General features: G+C 41.1%; 1 protein-coding gene across 2 annotated transcripts in view; it reads right to left on the bottom strand.

Annotated features, from left to right (window-relative positions):
• SLC16A10 (solute carrier family 16 member 10) overlaps window positions 1–25965 on the bottom strand; it is a 119793-nt gene that overhangs the window by 21668 nt on the left and 72160 nt on the right. For both annotated transcript variants that reach the window (XM_081828821.1, XM_006735475.3), the window contains exon 3: window positions 24581–25043. In XM_081828821.1, coding sequence (XP_081684947.1) covers window positions 24581–25043 — 463 coding nt within the window. The remainder of the gene's footprint in view (window positions 1–24580; window positions 25044–25965) is intronic.

Genomic DNA, 25965 nt, shown 5'->3' with positions numbered 1-25965 from the left:
CCAGCAACCCTCAGTTTGTTTCCTGAGATTAAGAATTCCTTGTATCAGTGAGATCATGATACATGTCTTTCTCTGATTGACTTATTTCGCTCAGCATAATACCCTCTAGTTCTATCCATGTCGTTGCAAATGGCAAGATTTCATTCCCTTTGATGGCTGCATAATATTCCATTGTATATATATACTACATCTTCTTTATCCATTCATCTGTTGATGGACATCTTGGCTCTTTCTATAGTTTGGCTATTGTGGACACTGCTGCTATAAACTTTGGGGTGCACATACCCCTTTGGATCACTACATTTGTATCTCTGGGGTAAATACCCAGTAGTGCAATTGCTGGGTCGTAGGGCAGCTCTATTTTCAATTTTTTGAGGAACCTCCATACTGTTTTCCAGAGTGGCTGCACCAGCTTGCATTCCCACCAACAGTGTAGGAGGGTACCTCTTTCTCCGCATCCCCACCAACATCTGTCGTTCCCTGACTTGTTAATTTTAGCCATTCTGACTGGTGTGAGGTGGTATCTCACTGAGGTTTTGATTTGGATTTCCATGATGCCGAGCGATGTTGAGCACTTTTTCATGTGTCTGTTGGCCATTTGGGTGTCTTCTTTGGAAAAATGTCTGTTCATGTCTTCTGCCCATTTCTTGATTGGATCATTTGTTCTTTGGGTGTTGAGTTTGATAAGTTCTTTATAGATTTTGGATACTAGCCCTTTATCTGACATGTCATTTGCAAATATCTTCTCCCATTCTGTCGGTTGTCTTTTGGTTTTGTTGACTGTTTCTTTAAGACTGCTCAAATCCCACCTTTTCTATAAAGCTGTCCTTGATTATCTCGGTCTTACATCCCCTTCTTGTCACTGCCTAACGTTTTCATTGGCAGCTTAAGTACTGACTATTCCTACCCAGCCTTTCTAGCTTCTAAGGCTACGCATTCTGTTGTGTCAACTCTTACATGTCAAACTAGACCTATCCACTTGCCTGTTCCAAAGACATCTCAAAGCCACCATGCCCCATGCTGAACTCCTCTCCCCCTCACAACCTGCCCTCCCTCCATTTCAGGTAACACTACTACTGTTGGCCCAACTACCCAAGGGAGAAACTAGATAACCACCCTAAATTACTCCCTCTCCGTTCCCCGAGATCCAGAGTCACCCCTACCTAAATTCTGATGATCTTACCTCCTACCCTTCTTAGACACACTTCCTTTGGTCTTTGTTCCCCGTGTTTTAGTTTAGGTTCCTTTTTTTTTTCTTTTTTCTTTTTTTGTGGGCAGCAAAGCAAGGTTTATTGAGTGATGGTAAAGTGATAGTACAAAGCTCCTGAAGAGGGAGGGGACCCGAGGGAGGGTTGCCTTAGTTTAGGTTCCTATCACTCCTCACTTAGACAACAATAGCCTTCTAGCATACTTCTTGCTTGAGCCCCCACTCCTGAATCTCTATTCTCTGAGACCACCAGATTAAGTTCAAAATTAAAAACACTTCTCTGCCTAAGATCCTTTGATGGCTCCCATAGCCTTCAGGGTAAAGCTCCGACTCCTGGTTTGACAGATGAAAGCCTTCCTGCTTTGCTCCTGCAGCCTCACCTCCAGCTGCCTCCTTACACGCACCGTGCTAACACTGTGCTGTCCGGTACGGCAGCTACTAGCCACACGGGCACTACTGAGCACTGAAAATGGAGCTACTGCAGACTGAGATGTGCTAAGTATAAAACACACAGCAAGGGGCACCCGGGTGCCTCAGTCGTTGAGCGTCTGCCTTCGGCTCAGGTCATGGTCCCAGGGTCCTGGGATCGAGCCCCGCATCAGGCTCCCTGCTCCGCGGGAAGCCTGCTTCTCCCTCTCCCACTCCTCCTGCTTGTGTTCCCTCTCTCACTGTGTCTCTCTCTGTCAAATAAATAAAATCTTAAAAAAAAAAACAAAACACAGCAAACTTAGAAGACTTACTGAAAAGAAAGCATGCAAAATATCTCAACAATTTAAAAACTGATTCCAAGTTGAAATATTTTGCCTATATTAAATAAATAAATATATACTGTTAAATATACTGTGAAACTAATTTCATTTATTATTTTTAAATATGGAAACTAGAAAATTATAAATCACATATGTGGCTTGCATTATATTTCTACTGAATGGTATTGGTCTAAGAAATCCACTTGTGGCTGCAAAGATAAGATAGCTGTTTATGATAAAGGTAACCTCAAACTGGCTTATTCCTCCAGGCCCTTATCACTCCTCCATAAGTGAAATCAGACAAAGTGGAAAGATGGATTCCAGCTCAATTCTGAAGAAAATGAATAACCTGATTTAAGGTAGGTAGGATATAATTATGTGTATTCATCAGCTTTATGTTGGAATTTGAATCCAGACTTAATGTATTAATCTACTTCAGTAAGTACCCAAAGGATCTATTATAACTTTTCAAAAGACATTTTTAGTATTCAAAAAAACTAAATTTAGGGGTGCCTGGGTGGCTCAATCGTTAAGTGTCTGCCTTCAGCTCAGGTCATGATCCCAGTGTCTTGGGATCAAGCCCCGCATTGGGCCCCCTGCTTGGCGGGAAGCCTGCTTCTCCCTCTCCCACTCCCCCTGCTTGTGTTCCTTCTCTCGCTGTCTCTCTCTCTCTGTCAAATAAATAAATAAATAAAATCTTCAAAAAAAACAAAAAAAAAACCCCAAAAGTAAATTTACTAGTCATTCTTTTGATGAAACTAAGAACACCTGCCTGCCAAACTGCTATTATTCTTTATTAATGGTTTATTATTCCCCCTTGTTCTACTTTGTAATCCTTAAAAGGAATATTAAGGTGAAATATTTTGGGTCTTTTGAAAGTGGGTAAGTTTGGTAAAATCAAATTATGCTTAAGTGGAAACTTAGTTCTTCAACTATAAGGGGTATTATTTCATTGAAATTCGTTGCTGTTGTTGCTGTTAAAATAAAACAAGAACTTCAGCTTCTACTACCTCCTCCCACAGCCAAAATCTGCAAGCTAAAGAAGTTTCTTTGGTCAGTAAGTAAGGGAATCTGAGGGGTTGGAGAACAGAATCTAGGGATGCCGGATCTCTGGGTCCTAGAGATCCTTCCTCACTGAGGTACCAGTACCTCGAAGATCTGGTGTCTTCTCCTTGCAGCCTGGGCCTCCCATGATTGCTGCACATTATTTTATGAATCTCTGCCTATGTCTCATCCTCTGGAGACTGGCGTGCACTTCAGCAGAAACATGAATATTAGGCAAAATCGCTATGTCTAGGAAAGTTATATGGATAAGGACATTCAAATGTTGGACAGATGTTTCCATATTTAACTTTTAACTTTTTGGGGGGGGGGAGGGGCAGAGGGAGAGAGAGAATCCCAAGCAGGCTCCACACTCAGCGCAGAGCCCAGCGTGGAGCCCAATCCCACGACCCTGAGATCTTGACCTGAGCTGAAATCAAGAGTCAGAGGCTCAACTGACTGAGCCACCCAGGCGCCCCTTAATCTCACTTTTTTTTAATGAGCATTTTTTTAAAGCTTTATTTTAGAGAGAGAGAAAGAGAGGGAGAGAGAGACTCTCAAGCAGACTCCCCACTGAGTACAGAGCCCAAGGTGGGGCTTGATCGCAGGACCATGAGATCATGAGCTGGACACTCAACCAACTGAGCCACCCAGACACCCCTAATCTAATTTTTTAAACCAATACAGAGCTTAAAACAGAGGCCACTAGTGCATAAGGAATAACATCATTTTGTAGAGCAGTTGTTTCAAGTAGACTTTATCTGAATGTTTAAGTGCCTTCCAGGCAGGAGTTAGTCTTTTATTTCTGTTCTCAAACACGTGTTTACTCCAGGGCTGCACATCTCTCAGAGATTACCAAAACCTTGCTGACAGTTTGAATGCTACCTGCTCCTGAAACATTTTTCATCATTTGAGCAACAACTTTTGTTAACCACAGAAGCCATTTTTGGATTTTGCTATCCAAAGTAACCACAAACTCATATCCCTAAATATCTGCTCATTCTACATCATGGGTGAAAGAAAGAAAAAAAAGACAAAGTAGTACACAGCTTGCCCTTCCTCCCAACCATCCCCACTTCAAGTAAACGGTGATTCAACCTATATCCACAGATGACACGTCTCTGACCAGCCAACTGACGGGTGAGGTTCCTCTCCCCTCACTAGAGCCCAGAGACAGATTCCTTTTTGAGAGGCTGAGGCAGGAGCGTAAGAAAGTCATCTTGCTGGGGGACCTCTCCATCTCTCCCCTACAGAGAAGCCACGGTCCCAGACACAGGGAGACATAAGACATAATGTTCTCCCATGGAGAATCCAGGCTGAGTCCTCTGGCTTTTAGGCAACCATGAAGGAAATTAAATGGGTGGCCATAGTATAAAACCAGCTCCAATAAAGCTGATGTAAGGGCATTAGAAACCCCCGCTTGTCCTTGACAAATAGTTGCACAACAGAAGACTACCCAATAGGAGGGAACCCTAAATCACTTTATTTGTAGAAACCCTTGAAACCCAGTGGTGGTACATACCAGCAAAGCAAGGAGGTTATTGGTCAAAAAGGTCTGATCATTACCTATAGTTGTTTTCTAAAAGTGTGTGATTTGGCCAATGCCATGATGGTCTTTAGCCTCAACTGCCCTTGCCTCCAACTTTTTAAAGGGAAGGGTGGTTTTTGCTTAATGTCTTTTACGTAACATTTATGTAACTTATTACATAAAGAAGATGATCAAACTTTTGTACCTAGAGGTTAGACTATATATCTTTGGGGAATAGTTAAAGAAGAGGAACTACGGGACACTTCAAGATAACTATTTCTGATGCTGGACGTGCGGTAACAGCTGCTGAGTCAAGTTCGGAGTGCTAAAAAAAACAACAACAAAAGGCAGTAATGTAGGGAGGCCAGGAAAGCAAGACAGAAACAGCTCCAACAGAGCACGGCCGGCTGTGGCACTAACAGAGCTTCAGCTACCTCTGCAGAACTGGGCGGGAAAAATCAACAGTATTTGTCCTCCACGGTTGTTGTGGTTACTGTGCCCTTTGAGAGAGAAATGGATTCCAGCAATGCAGTAATGCAGCCCTCATCTGTCCTTGCCTGTGAGGATTCTGCTTCTCTGCCCTTCTGCCCTTCCTCTTCACGTCCACATCATCAAACTGGACAATAGGCACTCATTCTGCCCCTAGGAGAATAAACTCTTGTGGCCAGGTCACGGGACCTGTATCTCTTACGTTACATGCTACCTCCAAAAATGGGGTAGTAAACGCTGCACTATATTTTCAGTGGTTTTGTAATAATGATTTCTGCAGCTCCCTACTTTCCAACAGGGATTCAGAGTTCAGAGCACTTCTACTCACTTGCTCTTCACTCCAGAGATTAACAGCTTCAGCCTGTTGCTTTTCACTTGGATGCAGTTTAGTTTCTAACACATCCATTCAGTATTTGAAAAGCTATTCCATCACTCTAAAAGACTGTTCTGCTGAAAATATACTTTTTAAAGACAAACTCAAAGAAAAGAGCCTGGCCCCTTTAAAAATTAGAAAGGGAGCAGAAACTCTGCTAGAGTAGTTAATGGATAATCGTAGAATTTGTTGCAAATCAAAACTTTACACTACCCTTTGACTTCAAAGTAAGATGAATAGAAATCTGAATAGGAAATAGGGTTTGGTCTTTTTTTTTTTTTTTTCTGTCTTTTTTAAGCAACTGTGTTTTCTCTCTCTCTGTTTCTGCTAAGAAAAGAGAAGGAAGTAAATTAAAACAAGTGGGGCATTCACTTAGAAAGGTTTTTTACATGTGCCCTGTACAGCAGCAAGCCCACTGTGGTGATCAAAGGTGGAAGAAAACCACACTCACAGATTTGGAAACATAAAATTAAGCCCTTTATATCATAATAATGTTGAAATAGAACTCTATGGCTATTAAAAGATACTCCTTGATTAGGTCAGCCTCAAATGTCGTTTTAGCTTGTTAAATCTGATCAACTGTGCTTTGAGAATAAAACAGTGCTAAGATTTGAAGTGAAAACATAAAATTCTTTGCCTAACAACATTTTTAAAGAGCTACCATCTTCAGGCAGCCCAGTAAAGCCCAGCTTTACTACGAAGATGTTTCTGTTGTGACTACACCTGCCGAGCAGGTACCAACTGCCTCCTCAGCAGCTGACCAGGTAGGGAGCAGACCTTTGGCCTGACAGGCCTTTTGGAGGCACAGGGAGCTGGCGCTGCTTGTTTTCTTAAACGGCCAGTCTTTCCATTTCGCCACAATGGGCTTCTGTGGCGTGTTATCACATGTGGCCCTGTTAAGACTCGTAAAGGTCAGGACTGAGAAAATAGAGGGAAGAGTTTCCAGAGTGAAGGTTACTTAACAGCCACCAAGGAGCAGAAACAGAAGAGTTCAGAAGGAAGAAAGATGGCTGATGGCTCAAAAAACCCTGATCTGATTTTGAAAACATTTTCTAACCCTAAAAGCATTTATTTTTCCTTTTTTAAAAAAATAATTTCCCTGAGATTAAAAAAAAAACCAAAACAGAAAAGATAAATAGTCCATCCCTGACATAGCATTAATTAGATCAGATCTCGATTTGGCAAAATGTTCTAGAGGAATTATCAATCAAAACCAATTTGGATTTAGATGCCAGTTCAAATAATCCTTTAGAAGGTGGACTTCAACTTAAAAGAGAAAATAAATCACTAGGGTTTTGGAGTAACTTGAAGTTTAGCGACCCTGACAATTTCTATGCCAGATATTTCACAAATTATCAAAAACTGTTCTAGTCCTTCCTGATCAATTAAAGATATTTAATCTGTTGGTTTATTTAAATTTATTCATTCCACCTAAATCCAAATTTGATTTGAAACAGTCGCCTTCTTGGACTCTCATTCCTGGCACCGATTCAGCACTCTCTGAGACCCCTGGTTCCCAGCTAATTTGCACTCTGAATTAAGACAGTGTCTGTCTGGAGGCGGGTGGGGGGGCTCAGTTGGTTAAGCTTCCAACTCTTGATTTTGGCTTAGGTCATGATCTCAGGGTCGTGAGATCGAGCCCTCCGTGCTAGGTGTGGAGGCTGCTTGGGATTCTCTCCCTCTCCCTCCGCCTCTCCCCACCCCTCCCCTCCTCTTGTTAAAAACAAAAACAAGAAAAGAGTATCTGTCTGTGAAGGAGTTAGACCATCTCCCCTCTACTAAGATGACTCCAGAGGACTCAGCCACAGTCCACAGCCTGCCTGTGTGGCTAACACTTCAAAGAACACTCTGAAAATACACCCTGGCCACAGCAGCTCTGCACACATGGATTCTGGTTTGTGATGAAGGCTCTTCTGAGGTATCATGTGTTTCCATGTTTGCATTTGTTTAGAAAAGGGGATGTGCCCCCTCTCCTCCAGGCTTTGTAAGGCATACAGTGATGAGTCTTCTCTATCAATTCTAAGAATTATCTAATTGCTAACCCACTCCCTAGTATCACATCAAGTTAGAAAAAATTTTTTATCTGACTGATGATGAAAAATTGTTAGGACTGGGCCTACATCAGTTTTCCTTCCACTAATGTCATTTCCATATACTTCTGAGATTGTCTACCCCCAGTTTGTTTGTTTGTTTGTTTGTTTGTTTTACCCTTTCTTAAGAAATAAACCTATATATCAGAGTTCTGGGGTGGATGGCGGCGGGGGGCGGGGGGAGGTTGATTAACATTATTTTAAACATGTTCAGTTCTGTTTTGTAGTTTTAAAGTGTTCAGGAAGAAAAAGACCACACCGGTAGAGGAGGACAGAAAAGAAAATGGAAGGCCTGAGCGGTCTGGATTAAGGATGTTGGCACAGCAGAGAGAAAACCTTTGTGACCGAGAGTTGGAAGGCCCAGGCATAGCAGGGGGAAAAAAATCTTTGGAGCTGAATTATGAGCTCTACTCCTTACTGATTTCAAGATCTTGGACATCAGTTTCCTGATCTGAAACCAATACTGCACGCTGGTTCACAATTGGGCCAGTACCATCCCCTCAAGGGTGTTTTGAAAATTTGTGGAGGGCATTTTTATCTTTCTGATAAGGTTGTGCCCAAGTTTTAGCTTTTTAAAAATTTTTAAATAAAATGTATATCACCTAGTATTTACCATTTTAAACCATTTTTTAAGTGTACAGTTCGGTGGCATTAAATACACTCACCTTGTGTAGCCGTCACCACCATCCATCCCCAGAACATTCTCATTTCCCCAGACTGAAACACGGTATCCATGAAACACTAACTCCCCATTTCCCCAAACCCCTGGCAACCACCATTCTACCTTGTTTCTATGAATATGACTACTCTGGACACCTCATCCAAATGGAATCCTACAGTATTTGACCTTCTATGGCTTATTTCACTTAGCGTAATGTCTTCAAGTTTCATCCATGTTGTAACACGTATCCCAAGCATTAACACTAGAGGCCGCTTTTAGGCAACAGGCTTGAACAATGGAAACTTGAGCAAGGCAAAAGGGCCCACAGCGACCACCAACCACGAGCTGACCCTAACAGGATCATTAAGTGACCCCCCTTGAAATAGCCCTAGGCCCTAACTGACCTATTACAAGCAGGCACAGTTCCTAAGATTACCAAAAAAGGAAAATTCCGTAAGTTCCCACCCTCCTTCGCTCTGCCCTGTAACTGTGGCCCCTCCTCACCACCTTGTCGAAGACAATCCCTCCTTTGCTGTTCTGCTCGCTGCTCCCTTGCAGTATATTCAATAAACTTCTATCTCCTTCATTCTACCCTGGGTGAATTCTTTCACACCTGTGCCACCGGCCCCCACCCAACTGGGATGCCCCACATTTGGTGGCCAGTATGGGGACCCTCATCAGCCCTAGACTCTTTCCAGATTCTCCAGGAATTTCTTGGGACTTTCCCTCAGTGGACTGGACTCTAGTACCTCTGGCCAAAGTTACTCCTTGGTGAGGATCTGAAGCCCCATGGGGAACCCGCCAGACCATCCTTCCCTCCCTCTCCTTTTTCTTTTCAGCCCTTTGGCAGCCAACCCTAGTACTCCTCAGACAACTGAAGGTCCCTGACCAAGATGGCTCCCTGGTGTGGTCCGAAGGTCTGAGGGCAAACAGGTTGGACTGCCCATGCCTGTGAGGGTGAAGGAGCCCTTTCCACTCCTCTCCCACTCCATCTACAGCTCATCTAGGGTGAATGTGCACACCTTAGAGACAGTTGGGACCCTTTCTTGATACTGGCTGACTCTCAGCTACCTTGCTCCCCCTTTTTCCTTTGTTCTGGCAGATCCAGCCGCATCTTGACCAACAGGCAAAACATATTTCCACACATCTGAGGGGTGAGTCCTCTCCCTTCTTTTTCCAACCCGGTTTGGCAACCATGTTTCCGGCTTTCCCTGTTGCAGGGGACACCCCAGCAGGGATTGCTATTGCCATTTGCTGTGACCCTCTCCTCGGTGGGATGCGACAGTAGGGTCAGTCACCCTGCATAAGATCCTGTCTTTTCTCAGGTCTATGGGACGCCCTGACTGAAAATGCGACCAGAAGTCAGAGTTTCATTCCCTTTGGTGGGAGGCCTCTTTGGAAATCGGCAGCCAGTCTTTCCCACTCTGGGACAAACCCCCTCTATTCCTTTGGACTCACTCTTGAGCTGTATTCTTAAATACTGGAGCAAATTTGACCCCCAAAGCCTGAGGAAAAACATTTCATCTTTTTACATAATGTTTCCTGGCCTCAGTACAAACTCCCAGATCAAGAGGTATGGCCCCTCCACAGAATCCTTTTTTTTTTTTTTAATTTTTTTTTAAGATTTTATTATTTATTTGAGAAAGAGAGAGGGATAGAGCACAAGCAGGGGAAGCAGCAGAGAGAGAGGGAGAAGCAGGCTCCCCGCTGAGCAGGGAGCCCGATGCAGGGCTCGATCCCAGGACCCTGGGATCATGACCTGAGCTGAAGGCAGACGCTTAACCGACTGAGCCACCCAGGCGCCCGAACCCTTTCTTATACTATCTTCCAGCTTGGCCTTTTTTGCCGGAACTCCTCCAAATGGTCAGAGGTCTCATATGCACAAGCCTTCATGGCATTGTCCCCAAAATCCTGACCTCCGCAAAAACTGCAGAATGTGTCTTGTTCAGTTTCATGGCCCATCTGACCCTCTGTATAGATTTTAAAGTCTGTGGTAACCTGAAACTTTCAAGTTTTGCTTGGATGATAAATTGAAATCATTGGACAGTGAAGTCACTTTGAAATAAGATAAAATATTAAAGCAGTGAGTATTAAATATAGGTTCATGCTTTTGGCTTCTCATTGCAGAGAAACTAAAGATACTTGGGTCTGTTGGAAAACATGCTTTGTGCCTTATTGAAAGAATGTCCTATGGAAAAGTATGTTTTTAAAAATTATGAAATGTATTCATAAATTTCAGATCTAAAGAATTCTGGTGCAACAGTTCAAATTGTGAACTGTTACCACTTAGTTTTCACTGGAGACTAAGGTTTCTAAGTTAAAATTCTGCTACGTAATTAGGACTGATGGAAATAAGGAAAGCAACTCTGTATGTAGAAAATTAGGAAATGTATGAGGAAGATACCTTGCTTACAGAGTTCCCAGCAGCCTTACCAGGTAAGTCAAGAATGTCACTTCCTGGCAGATGCAGGAACCTCAGGATATTTTGGGAACCTCAAGAAGAGGAATTTGCTCAAATCTACAGGTATTGCAGCCATGTCTGACAGCACGTATTTGGCTTGGATTCTGGCCTAGAAAGGCTATTAAAAGTTTAATCTGGAGATTCCTTATAAAAGTTCCAGCAAAACTGGATTTAACGGATCTATATGGTCAAACACTATTCTTACTGAGTTTATGTAAATAATTAAGCCAAGTTTGTTTGGGGTTTTTTGGTATGTATTTTTTATTTTTATTTAAATTCAATTAACATATAATGTATTACTAGTTTCAGAGGTAGAGATCAGTGATTCATCAGTCTTATATAATACCCAGTGCTCATTACATCACATGCCCTCCTTAATGTCCATCACCCAGTTACCCTATCCCCCCACTCCTCTCCCCTCCAGCAACCCTGTTTCCTATGCTCAAGAGTCTATTATTGGTTTGTCTCCCTCTTTGATTTCATCGTTTTATTTTTTCCTCTCTTCCCCTATGATCCTGTTTTGTTTCTTAAAGTCCACATGAGCAAGATCGTATAATTGTCTTTCTCTGATGGACTTATTTCACTTAGCATAATACCCTCTAGTTCCAACCACATCGTTGCAAATGGCAAGATTTCATTTTTCAAGGCTACATAATATTCCAGTGTGTGTGTGTGTGTGTGTGTGTGTGTGTGTATACATATACATACCACCTCTTCTTTATCTATCATCTGTCAATAGACTTCGGGCTCTTTCCATAGTTTGGCTGTTGTGGACATTGCTGCTATAAACACTGGGGTGCAGGTGCCCCTTTGGATCACTACATTGTATCTTTGGGGTAAATCCCTAGTAGTGCAATTGCTGGGTTGTAAGGCAGCTCTATTTTTAACTTTTTGAGGAACCTCCATACTGTTTTCCAGAGTGGCTGCACCAGCTTGCATTCCCACCAACAGTGTAGGAGGGTTCCCCTTTCTCCACATCCTCGCCAACATCTGTCGTTTCCTGACTTGTTAATTTTAGCCATTCTGACTGGTGTGAGGTGGTATCTCATTGTGGTTTTGATTTGTATTCCCAATTAGGCCAAGTTTGTTAATACTGGACTTGTTTTACAAACAAATTAGTCTTAGGGTGCCTGGCTGGCTCAATTAGTGGAGCATGAGATCTTGAGGTCGTGAGTTCAAGCCCCATGCTGGGTGTAAAGATTACTTAAATAAAACTTTAAACAAATAAATTAGTCTTGATTTGGCTATCTGGAAATACGGGTGCGTTCAGAGAGAAAAATTATGTTTCAGTAATACATCCTTAGGGATTAGATTCTAGTTTTGACTAACTATCTTTATTTTTTTACTGGGGGTGGGCAGAGGGAGAGGGAGAGAGAATCTAAAGCAGGCTCCATGCCCAGCACGGAACCCAATGTGAGGCTTCATCTCACAACCCTGAGATCATGACCTGAGCTGAAATCAAGAATCAGACGCTAACCGACTCAGCCACCCAGGCACCCTGATTGTCTTTTAAATGTTTGTTGTTTGCCTAAGCTAGACAACCTGAGGTAAACTTTAGAGAAATTGTCACAATAGCTCATGTATAGACAATCTTCAGGCCAGGTGCTAGGGATGGAACCAAGGAAAGGGGGCTCTGTCCCTACCCTTTAACGTATCCAGTCTACTTTACCCATTTATTCTTTACCATTTCCTGAGGTGTCACAATTCACACAAAAAGCTCCCCAATATTATTTGTAGAAAAATCCAGTTTCCACCAGCCTTTCCCAAACTTACATTGAATACATTATATAGTATAAGGGCCCGACAAAAATACGCTTTGCTGGTTTCAATTGAAGTTAAAAAGAGGTCTGTGGATGGGGCGCCCGGGTGGCTCAGTCATTGGGCGTCTGCCTTTGGCTCAGGTCATGATCCCAGGGTCCTGGGATCGAGCCCCGCATCGGGCTCCCTGCTCCAAGGGAGGCCTGCTTCTCCCTCTGCCTCTGCCTGCCACCCACCCTGCTTGTACTCTCTCTCTCTGTCTCTGTCAAATAAATAAATAAAATCTTAAAAAAAAAAAAAAAAAGAGGTCTGTGGATTTCTTTCTCCCCCATTACTTCAAAATCTCTTAGCAGTTTTGGGCCTATATTCTAGGGATAATTTTCATGACTGAATAAACCATGTATCACTTCTAAAAGCTACTGTTGAGTTATCTACAAATACTTCTTTTTGTTTAACTAAATACAATTTGGAATGCATGACAACTTACTTCCTTACTAAAAGCAGCAGCTCTGTTTTAGTTTTCTTATTTGTAAATGATCAGCTTTCTAGGCTTCTTATGTATTATATCCTGTACTAACAAGTTCCTATGTTAGTATATTACACTTTGAAAGAGGAAAAAAAAAATAACAAGACAAAACAAAAAAACCCCAACTAGCTTGTTTTGATGAGTGTTCCGTAGCTATTTAACTTCCACTATTAATGAATCCTAAGTGGCCAGAAATAAAGATCCTTATTCATTTTAAGTAGGAGAATACTGGTGAATACTCCCTGAGGCACAAAACTGGTAAGTGGACAAATTTTCACTAACCTGAGTAGTAACCTGCACCTCCTGCAAATGTTGAGATATGCAGGAAAATAATGCAAGGTTAGAAAAGCAAGAAAAGCACAGACACTATGGAAAAAATCTGAAAAAAGTGGGGATTAAGTGAAGGAGAGGAGAGGTCTAATCATTAACATAATAACCACATGAGAACTGAGGAAGAGTAGTGTATTTTTAGAAGATATAAGGACTAAGTAAAGTATCTGAAAAAAAGGCAATGTTTGGGCCCGATGCAAGACTTTTAAATTTTCAACATGCACATTTCAATACACCAGATAAAAATAAGTTGGATAAAAAATTCAACTGTTGGCTGGCCTTATAGATATAAACTAGAGAGATTCTCTGTCATAGGCTTCCCAAGGGCAATAGGAAGCAGTCTTATTTTTAGTATCTTCCACATATCTAATTCTGTCCTTCACCAGTAGAAGGTACTTACTGTCACCTCCTCAAAGAGGTTGTCCCTGACTTCCCAAACTGAAATGACCTCCCTGGTGGTCATTCCATCGCATTTTATTTTCTTCAAAGAAAATACCACTATTTGAAAACTACCTTGTTTACTTATTTATCGAGCTCTGTGAGAGCCAAGATCATACCTGTTCTCACCACCGCATCCCCATACCTACGCTAGGTGCTAAGGGCACCTAATAGGGGCTCAGTGAGTATCTACCGAATGAATGCTTCAATCTGTTCAGGCGAGTTGTCATTACAGGAGGACACACACATCAGAAAAAAACATCCGAACAATGGGAATAACCCGTTCTAATTCTAGTGACACCCCTGCCACTTACTGTGCAACCCTGAGGAAAATAAAACCTCTCTATTCAATATCAGTGTAGCTTCCCTCATAAAAGGTTGCTGTGAGAACTGAATCAAAAAATGTATGGAACAGGGCCACCTGGGTGGCTCAGCCGGTTAAGCATCTACCTTCAAGCTCAGGTCAGGATCCCAGGGTCCCAGGATGGAGCCCCACATCGGGCTCCCTGCTCAGCAGGAGTCTGCTTCTCCTTCTCCCTCTGCCCCTCCACCCCCGCTCCTGCTCTCTCTGCTCTCTCTCTCTCTCAAATAAATAAAATCTTTAAAAAAAATCTATGAAACAAACTGAGGGTTGCTGGAGGGGAGGTAGGTGGGAGGACAGGGTAATGGGGTGATGGGCATTAAGGAGATGTAATAAGTACTAGGTGCTATATGCAACTGATGAATCACTAAATTCTAACCCTGACACTAAATAATAATAATAATAATAATAATAATAAATGTATGTGTGTGGGGTGGCTGGGCTGGCTCAGTTGGTAAATATATGACTCTTAATCTTGGGGTTCTGAGTTCAAGCCCCACACTGGGTGTGGAGATTTTAAAAAATGTATGTGTGAAATAAATACCTTCATATTCTTTTTGGAAGTTTGCTGGGAAAAGAAAATGAATGAACGAACGAATGAACGAATAAATAAATGAATGAAACATTTGCAGATTACATAACAAAAAACCCTGCAAGAAATGTACATAGGTGTTATACATGTGTATATTATCAACATAGTGAATCTCAATGGACAAATCCTGATATTTAAATTAATCCACTATACAAATATCCTTGTGTCAAAGAAATTTATAAGCCTATTCTTAAATGAAAAATAGAAAAATAAAATAAAAATTACACTTGATCCTTGAACAACATGGGTTTGAACTGTGTGGGTCCACTTATACACAGACTTTTTTCGATGAGTACAGTAGAATACTGTAAATGTATTTTTTAATACTTTTTTAAACTTCCATTTATTGGGGCGCCTGGGTGGCTCAGTCGTTAAGCATCTGCCTTCAGCTCAGGTCATGATCCCGGGGTCCTGGGATCGAGCCCCGCATCGGGCTCCCTGCTCTGCGGGAAGCCTGCTTCTCCCTCTCCCACTCCCCCTGCTTGTGTTCCCTCTCTCGCTGTGTCTCTCTGTCAAATAAATAAAATCTTTTTAAAAAAAATAAATAAATAAACTTCCATTTATTAAGCAATCTCTACACCCAACATGGGGCTCAAACTCATAATCCCGAGATCAAGAGTCACATGCTCTACCAACTAAGCCAGTCAGGCATCCCTCTCTTTTAATTGTCTTAACATTTTATTTTCTCTAGTTTACTTTATTGTAAGAATACAGTATATGATACATATAACATAAAAATGTCTTAACCGACTATTATCAGTAAGGCTTCCTGTCAACAGTAGGCTATTAGTATTTAAGTTTGGAGAAGTCAGAAGTTATCTGCAGACTTCTAACTGCACGCGGGTCCAGTGCCCCTAACCCCTGCATTTTTCAAGGGTCAACTGTACTTAAATTAGAAAATTTGGTGAAAAAACAATGTGATTACACTTTATTCTGCAAAGTACCAAAACATTCTGCATTAGCTAATAAATGTCAAAGTAACAATCAACACAATTAGAATAATAAACCAAAACCAAGGAGAAAAAGGGAGAAAATGAAACCATTATCGCCTAGTATTTAGTCTCCAGTGTTCAGCCTCTAGACTAAAAACAAAATTTAAATGTTAACTTCATATTTCTATGACGTTTTATGGGTTTAATCTGATTATAGATAGAGCAAGTAAGATCGACAGGGAAACTCTTCAGACTATACAATTCTATCATAAATCAATTTTAAACTATTTCTAAAGCACGGCATCCATCCTCCCCAAGGCTGGGGATATTTCATGAACCTCAAGGCTTTTCTCCTGTCCGAACCTTACCGTGATCAGTGAGAAATACAGCAGGAGAGATCAGCTTAGCAGCCCAGCAGCCCAGTTCTGGCCCAACACACAATAACCTTTGGTTTACAAGGATCCTACTAGGAGGCCTGTATTCTCAGGGACACAAAAACCTTGACCTTGACCAAACAGGTCCACAAAAGAAAGACAACAAAGCCAGTATAACTGCTAATGGCAGCTCTGAAGAACTGGAATGTGTCAAAATGGCAAAGCAACCCCTGACTAGGAAATGAATCTTAGGAGTTGACCAAGGTTACTGTTACATGAGAAAACTTTTTCGTTCCTCTAAAAATTCTGTCTCTACTACGTACACATTTACATTTTAGGCTACGATAAGCTTCCATTTATTTTCCATTGATATTCTCGGATGTTATGCTGGTTCTGCTGCTTTTTTAACTATGTGACGTTTGGCAAGCAGCTTACCCTTTCTGTGCCGTGGTTCCTTTACTAGTCTAATAAAAAAAAAAAAAAGGTGCAGTTAAATCACGCATATAATCCCTTTCAACTCCTAAATTACTGTTATATCTTTGCAGGTATGTAAATATTTTATTTAAAAGCCACACTCTGAAGAGGAGCCGGGCTCAAGGCCCGGCTATCCTAGGTATGAGCCTTGCATCACACCGATCTCACAGTGTACTGGCCCCAAGACTCCATTGAAAGATAATGTTTGTGGGAGCCTTTTGCAAACTGAATGTTAATAAAAATGTGGGTAGTCAATAAATGTTACATCTCTTTAAAAGAAACTGGTAGGGGCGCCACCTTAAGCATCTGCCTTCAACTCAGGTCATGATCCCAGCGTCCTGGGATCAAGCACCACGTCGGGCTCCCCGCTCAGTGGGAAGCCTGCTTCTCCCTCTCCCACTCCCCGTGCTTGTGTTCCTGCTCTCACTGTCTCTCTCTGTCAAATAAATAAATAAAATCTTAAAAAAAAAAAAAAAAGAAAGAAAAGAAACGGGTAGTTTAAAACAAACCCTTGCGTGGCTATGAGGCCTGGCCGGGCAGAACCTGAAACCATGCTCGGAGCTTTGGATGCTGCAGTTGTTCCTGCCATGTTACTCCAAGAATGAATCCGTTCGATTTGACATGGATGCAGACACAGCTGGATTGCATAACTGCACACCAGCTGTCCGTGTTTGCAATTCTGCCTCCAAATGGTAGGCACTACCTACCATTAACTGAGCTTTTCTCCAATTTGTTACAAGGGAATATGAACTTCCTGATTACAAGTGAGCTGCCAGCAGGCAGAGGAAGGCAGAAAGCTAGATACAGATAATGGGAACGGAAAGCAGGAAAAGCACAGGGGAAAATGGACGGTGGCATGGGCAATCTGGGGGCTAATACAGAAGAGATGTGCAGCCCTCAAATGTTCTTTGTGTGCTAAAGACTCTTCCCTACAGGACAATTATATAACTCAGGCCTGTTTCTTCTTATGCCCTATAATCCCTGGAGCTAGTGTCTGCAAGGGCTTCTCCAAAGAGATGCTCCAGAACTTGGAGGTAAGGTTAAACTAGCAGAAGTGCACTCTCAATGCATCAGACAACACTCTCCACCTGTCACAACCACCTGATAAATACGGGCTAAAGCCAAGGTCCAAGTATAGCCTCACAAAGGGAAGATTCTTCAAGTTCAGATTTCTATTCCTATTCATCTTCTATCATAGTAATTTATTTTCTAATTGATACAAAAATCATAATAGGACCCTTACCAGCTAATTTAGGTTCTTCAAACTTCAACAAACTTTAATTTGATACTAATCCAAGCATTTGAGGGATAAGCAACTATCCACATAACAGTTAAATTTTGAAATTATTCAAAAGTGTATTTTAACAAATAAAACCTGAGAAACTTAAAAACAAAACAAAAAACCTGGTGACATTTACACATTAACAAAAGAGAAGGAACAGCTTTCCAACACAAGGACTCTCTAGGGCCTTCTCAGGACACTAATGATCTATCAGTGGCCTCACTTTATATGTAACTCTAAAATATAAGCAATTTATTTTTTTCCCTTTTTCCTATAATAGTACTTATGTTAACCAAATATATGACAGATCTTGCTGTAAATTTTTACATTTGTCCATTTTTTCTTCTGCTATACTTAATGTTTATTATAGAAATCAAAACCTAACATAAGACTATGTATATTCCATGTTCTGCTTGCCACAGACTGTGAAAAGCAATTCAGTTTTCTCACATTCACAACGTGCTGGAAATCAGAAGAGGAGATGAAGGGGCTGGAAATATGGTTACATGACATCCTCTCATTCGCATTACATTAGAACAGAAGCCCATTTCCTGCATAGTCCTCTCCATGGCTGTGCAGCAGGCTCTGAGTGCTGGGATGGTCCAGCCCAGCACTGCCTCTTTTCTTAGTTCTGAGAATGGAAGGGAAACTTGCAAGGCAAAGAAAACTGTGCTTGGTAACAGGCAGCACTCCATCTGTGCAGTGACTTGATGTAGGAACAGCAGACTCTTTCATAAAAAGAACATGAGACTTGGAGTCCAACACCTGTGTTCAAATCCCAGCTCTGAGCATAACTCAGTGAGTGAACTTGAACGAGAGTCGTTTCCTTAGCCCTAAGTTTGTAGTTATTTATTATACCTGATACACTCATTCTTGTGATAGTTACATGAGATTTTGTGAAAATGCTTGACATATTATAGATTCTTGACAAATGTTACCTGAATCTCCCTCTGAGGAAGCCATAAATTGATGAAAACATGTATGCTGTTCCCAATTGCATGGCTCCTGGCTTGGAGTAGATTCCTGCTTTCACAATATGAACAGAGGGGCCCTGACCAGTGAGGTCTAACAGTGACATTCCTGTACTGACCCAGCAGAGCATGTGGCATTCATCAAAGTTATAAAATGTCTCTTGAGGTACGACAATCTCATTTATTGGCATGTTTGTCTCAAAGTTTCATTTCTAGTTTAAAAATACAACTTGTTCATTCCAATTACAACTGGACTTGGTGTCCATTTAATTGCCCTGTCAGCAGGCAAATGATCGGGTCTTTAATCATAGAATCAGATAAACGGGTCTTCCTACCAGATCAAAGTTTCTTTGAGAAAAATCACTTCCTGACACAAAATGACACATTCCTGTCTTATCACGGAGTTTTTGAAAACAGGCTAATAAACACATATATTGCAGATTACAACACGAGTCAGTCATCTTCTCTTTGATAGAGAACTACGTGGGTCTAAAGCTTAAAAACTAAAATTCGACCCAACTACCATATGTTCTAGAGTCAAAGAACATAGGTACTCAATAGCTGCTTTTCGAGGTGAGTAGTGATGGAGAAATGTGAAAGTAATTAAATCATCACCCTCGTATTGAGGATGGAGCACTTCAGGTCACTGAAAAAAGTTAATAGTCATTGTCATTCCTAGACATTTATCAGTCATCTCACTGATATGGCCCTGTGCCTACCAAAGCAGACTTTTGGTCAGACTATGGCTCTGAATCCTACCCTACTCTTACACACTCCACCTACAGCTCTTTGAGATTTTCAGTTGCTACCCAGTAGGGCAGACACCAACTCTCTAGCTTTCCTAATTAATGGGGATGGCCACAAAGGGTTCCTATTTCCTCCTTCCATATACTTACAATAGTGACAGAGACAGAGAAATTTCTTCTACTTATCAAGTGACAATTTCAACATATGCAAATAAAGCTGTGGGTCAAAGCAAAACATCAATTCTTTACTCCATTAACAGATGACATTAGTGTCAATTATTCTGAGGTTTGCAGAGTTTGAGTTATTAACTGTTTAATGAATATGAATACCATCAGGTCCTATAAAATGGGAAAAATGTATAAATGTGCAGAATGTAAAAAATCATTATGGCATCAAACAGAGAATTTTAAAGACTGAAATGGTGAGAAAATGAATATTGCTTATAGAGTGTTGCTTTAGACTTACCTGTGCACTAGGTATTGTGCTAGGTGTTTGGGATCTCTCACTGAACAAAACAAAAAGATCCTTAGCCTCATGAGGTTTATATTCTAGCAGAGATATACACAGAGATAGCAAATAATAATCATAATAAATAAATTAATCATAATAAATAAATAAATTATGTAATATGTTAGAAGGTATTAGGTGCTATGGAAAAAGAAAAAAAGCAGTGTGAGCAGGGTTGGGAATGCTGTGGGTGGGGAGAGGGAAGAAGGGAGTTTTAACCAGGTGGTCAGGGTATGCCTCAGTAAAAGGTGAATAGCGGGGTGCCTGGCTGGCTCAGTCAGAGGAGTGGGCAACTCTTGATCTTCAGATTATGGGGTTCAAGCCCCACGTTGGGTGTAGAGATTACTTAAAAGTAAAATCTTAAAAAAAAAAAAAAAGGTGAATAGCAAACAGGACAGTGTGGCAGGAGCAAGGGAGGCAAAGACAGAAGATGAGATCAGACAGGGAAGAGGAGCCAGATGATAGAGTACCTTATAGACATGAGTTTCTACTCTCGGAGAAATGGAGAGCCCATGAAGGATTTTGAGCAGAGTGATTTATGTGTTGAAAGAACACTGGTGGCCTCTATATAGAGAACAGACTGCAGCGTGCAGGGAAGTTAGCAGGGAGACCAGTTCCGAGGCAAGTGCACGGATCCGGGCTAGGGATGATGGTGGCCTGGTCTATGGGGTGGTAGTGAGGATGATGAAAGGTGGTCAGATCCTGGATATATTTTGAAAGGAGAACCACCAGAATTTCCAGACTGGATCAGGAGTGTGGTATGAAAGAAAGAAGAGCCAACGATGAATCCAAAGTTTTGGGCCTGATTACTTAGAAGGATGAAACTGCCATCTCCTGAGATAGGGATGGCTGGGGGCAGAGCAGGCTTGTGAAGGGGTAAGACCAGGACTTCAGGGTTGGACATGTTAAATCTGAAACACCTAACAGTCATGCAAGTGGAAATATTAAGTAGGCAGTTGGTTCTAAAAGTCTGGTAGAGAATTTAGGAAAGAGGTCTGGGTGAGAAATACAAATTTAAAGTCACTGGCATATATCCAATGTTTGAACTGAGGAGACTGGATGAAATCACCAGTGGAATAAGTAGATACAAAGATTAGGGAGAAGCTCTAGGACACACTGATATTAAGGGTCAGGGTGAAAAAGGAACCAGCAAAGATACTACGGGGTGATGGAGAGGTAGGAGGAAAACTGAGAGAGTACTATGCTTCTAGAAACTAATGAAGAAAAACTGGATAAGGAGAAGCCATAAAGATGTAGCCTAGAAACAAAGCAAAACGACTCTCAGGCAAAAGGGGCAAATAATAAAAACTGAAGCAGATGCTACTAACATGGTTATTTAGAAAGTTAGGCTTCACCTAAATTGATCTATTTGTACCATCACAGTGGAGATTATAAGTGGGTAGGCCTAAAAGAGAGATCATTTGACAGCTTTCAGGAAGCAATATGATTCCTCATCTTTAAAAGTCAACTACTAGGGGCACCTGGGGTGGCTCAGTTGGTTAAGCATCTGCCTTCGGCTCGGGTCATGTTCCCGGGGTCCTGGGATGGAGTCCTGCATTGGGCTCCCTGCTTGGCGGGGAGCCTGCTTCTCCCTCTCCCACTCCCCCTGCTTGTGTTCCCTCTCTCACTGTCTCTCTGTCAAAAAAATAAATAAAATCTTAAAAAAAAAAAAGTCAACTACTAAAAGACAAAACCTCCAATCCTGCTTTAAAAGCAAGACTGACACATATTCTCTCTCAAATCATCATGTATAGTCTAACAGGTAAAAATCTTAGAATTTTTAACTTAATCACTTAGTTCCCTAGTTGATTAAGAATCTGAATTTAACACCAAATTTCATGCTCAAGGCCCAACTCCCATCCTGTGAAGCTTTTACTAAACACTTTTCCAAATGGGTATCATCTTTCTCCTTTGACTCTTTTATAGCCCTCACTTAAAAACCACTCAATTGGCAATCACATGGTCTTTAAAATAAAATACCTCTCATTTTTATACCAGAACTGGATAGATGCTTTACAGACATTTTCTCTAATCCTTACACCAACTCTACAAAAATTGGGTTTACCCCTATTTTATAGATGAAGAAACTGATTCTCACAGATGTTACTCAAGGTCCTGCAACTAGTCAGGGACAAAACCCAGATCCGTCTTAACTGCAGAGCCCTTACCTTTACCCAAGATATAACACTGCCTCTGGAATAAAAGTGCCACACCAGTTATTACCAACCACTATTTCTGTGACCCCAGGCAAGTTTTTAAATCTCTCAGTTCCTCAGTCTTCTCATCAGTGAAATGAAGATGTTACATCACAAGTACTCCACTGCTGTGAAGATTAAATAAGATAATGTATGTAAAAATTACCAACTATAACAGCTTTTATTACTACATTTACTAGATTTTATGCTCTTTCGACAGATTCTTATACTCCCGTCTGTATTCCCTTCAATACCCAATAAAGGGTTTAATATGAATTGAACATCTACTTGTGTTTGGAAGATGACAGGAGACACCTTTTCCTCCTCTAAGAGGAAGCCTGGATCCATGAAGCCTGGATTAAGTTAAGGATCCACAATCCAAACCGTAATTTACAACACAGTGACAAACTCCGTGCACCCATCAAACACGGGATTTAAACAGCCCATGCGGCATTTAGCTGTCTGGTGTTTCCTCTCCAACATGGCTTTCAGTGCTCTACCAGTTTGACAAAGAGAAAAGCACAAATGAAAAATATCAACACCTTTGTTAAGAAAACATGCCTGGAAGGAGAGAAAGCAGAAAAAAGACCTGGTTTGTTATCAGAGTTAACAGAGACCTTATTGTTCTGTGTACTAGCTGATTTACAGTCTCCTGATGACAATAATATAATACTGTCTGACTCATCCTTCATTATGAAATTTGATTTACTTTAAGAAGACGACGATGACCAATAACATATTTGTTAAATTTCCTTAGGCAGAGTCATTTCACTTAACATCTTTGAATGGGAACCAGAAGTCACTTAACATCTTGGCTAATGATGGATCTGTTTTCCAGCCTGAGCAATGTGGGCTAATACTGTTTATTTTGCCTACTTCACAGGTTTTCTGTGAAGGTCAGATGAAATAATAGATGTGAAATTATTTTACAGGTTATAAATATGTTACCAGAAATAACTACACAGTCACCCACCCCTTGTCCTTAGGCAAATGTCTGGTATTAACAAAACTGAGATACTGATTTCTCTGCATGTGCTCACTTTGTAGCACCAAAGAAAAATTTTTTAAAAATCTTCTTATCTTTGAGAAGGACACCACAAGTGTTTTAACCATAAAAGCTACAGAAAAGATAGTTGATAAAGTAGACCCTTCCAACAACGGATCTATATTCTAACAAAAAAAATAGCTTCAGATGGTTTAGATATGCCTTCCTAAAAGTGTGAAAATGGACTATCAGGTCAAGATGTAGCCACACACTACATAGGTGACAGGGGTCACACACTAGGGCATTTTACCTAGTACCTCAGTCTCTGCAGAATGCCAAGTGACTCAGAGTACTAAAAACTATTCCTTCTCCCTGCCTCCCATTGGTCATCCCAGTTGCTTCTTCAACACTTGTGCCAAAATGAGAATAAGAGGAACTGAGAAATCAAAATTATTCTTAGATCCAGGACTGCTTACCATTCCTCTTCCTGTTTCCTTGACTTAATTCCTTTCTGAATTCAGCATAGGAACCCACAAAGAGTTGATGACATAGTTTACTAGCTGACTCCTTGAACCCAGAATTCCTTGAGCTGTTACCAACTTCCACCAAAACTTTAAAATTGCATGAATGTCCAAAAGTAGACTAAAAGCTAGAAAAGATCCAAGTTCATACACATATTGTACAGATAAAAGTGTATCCTAGCATCATTTTTATCATTTATCAACCATGTTGAACTGTAAATACATTTTAGCCACAACAGTAAGAAAAAAGGAAGAAACATAAATAAGCACTTTGAGCAAATTTCGCCAGGGGCAAATACTTCAGATACTGCTAATTCTTGTATCAGTATCAAGAGGCTTAAATTTGCCTTTGAGATAGAAGTAAACAATATAAATTGCTTGAGCACTTGAATTCTTAATTTCCTGTGAAATCTTGTTCTCCCCACATTTGGAACTTGCTACCATTTCTCTCATTTCAGTAATTCCTCTGAAAAGAATTCCCATTCTCCCAGAAGTATCCCACAAGTAGATGTAATGCTTCTTTGTGCCAAGGCCATTGGCTTTTACAGTTTACCTCATTTCTGTACCCTTTTGTCAAAAAGTAATTGATGTTGGCAAAATCACTGCACCATCTTTGTCCCTGATTATGATTTGTAAGCTACTTAGAGAAAATGTGACCTATTAAGTTTTTGTATTGATGACATCCATTCTAGTATTTTAGCCATCCTTTTTTTTCTTTTTTTAATTTTTAAAAGTTGTTTCTGTTTATTTAGGTTTGGCAATTTTTAAAATACCAATGCACACCACGAAACATACCCTCTATTTAATGATCTGCTGGATGTGTTCACCTTGTCTTAAGGGACCCTGAATTTCGAGAGTCCCTGAATTACCACCAGGATAATGCTTAAGGCAAGGCCAACTTCAGTGTGATCTATCTTGCTCTTCTAAGAACTTTTCCTGTATGAAATAGTAATACCCATTACCAGCAAAGCCAAAGAAGCGTACTCACCAAGTGAACATAAGGCACAAAGTATCCAAAAAGTGCAAGTGGTATTCCAACTGCCCAAACCGCGTAAGCGGTCCCCTTGAAGATGGCAAAATTGAAAACTTTTTGTGGAGGACCAAACTTCCTCCTGGAAAACAGGGAGAATCTGTGGCCTCCTTTGGTTCCACTCTCTTTGTCTCTGGCATTTGGAACAAGAGGTCGGTAAGTGAAGCTAGCCAGAAAGAGAATAAACGTGAAGATGCAGAGGCCCCTCAGTGTGTGGAAGAGGCCCACGCTGTCAGTCAGGACCCGTAACAGGAAAGGCAGCAAAATTGTGAAGATGCTGCTGCCGGCGGTGACGATCCCATTCACCAGTCCGAGGCGCTTCTTGAAATAGTGGCCCAAGATGACCAGCGAAGGCTGGTAGGCAAAGGAGCAGCCACAGGCAAACAGGACTCCATAGGTGAGGTACAGAGGCTCGATGGAGCTGTGTAAAGATGAAAAAGATGGAGGAGCGGTCGTTATTCGTAGCGAGTGCTTGGCAGAATAAAACCTCACAGCAACGTGGGTATTCAGTTCATCAGCCTATTGTATACAAGGAAAGACTTACCAAAAAGAGGTGATAAACTTAATACATCAAGAATAGGACACTAAAAAGATGCTAATTCAACCTGAATGGATAATAAAATGCCTCAAGTGTGTGAAAAATGACCAGGAAGGCCATCTGAGATGTTGTCCCTCCTTCCTCTCTCCATGGAGTTCCGGTGAGCCGAGCAGCCCTCGGTGGCAACTGCTGTGCTCTGCACAGCTTAGAAAGGACCGGGCCGGGAGGGGCTTCAGCAAGCCCGACAGTGATGAAACTAACAAAAAACCTCGTCTCAATAAAAGCTTTGAAAAATTATACTTTTACAATGAAAACTCATTATTTTATTTTTATTGAGATTTCCCAGGCACTTACCAAGCAATCTATTCAAAGGAAAAGCTGCATTTGAAACTTTCTCCCCAAGGTTATGTCAGAAACATTTGCACAGAGAAGCAGTTGTACCTCATTTTTGTTGGCCTAAGGGCTGTAGACCAACCTTCGCCCCTGTATTGCGCGGTTCTCAGTGTTGTGCAAGATAACAAGAAATGATACTCTGACTGCAGAAAGACTTCGTGAAGTATGTTATTAGTGATCCCACCTTGTAAGTTTTAAGGCCATGTAGACCTCAAAATAATAACAAAAGATTAAGAATTTTATAGTTTAACCAAAAATAATTACACATCTCTTATGAAGGTCAAGGATCATATTATTACATTCTTTGAAACAATTAAGGTAAGGACTAAAAGAAAACTGAAGTTATTTCTTTTGAAAAGTCCATTCAAAAAGCTATATATCAGTAGTAAAGGCAAATTATTTATTAGAAACT

Source organism: Leptonychotes weddellii, chromosome 8 (assembly GCF_054177405.1).
Source record: "Leptonychotes weddellii isolate Sample4059 chromosome 8, ASM5417740v2, whole genome shotgun sequence".
Taxonomy (NCBI): Eukaryota; Metazoa; Chordata; class Mammalia; order Carnivora; family Phocidae; genus Leptonychotes; species Leptonychotes weddellii.
This window is presented reverse-complemented; position numbering and strand designations above follow the sequence as displayed.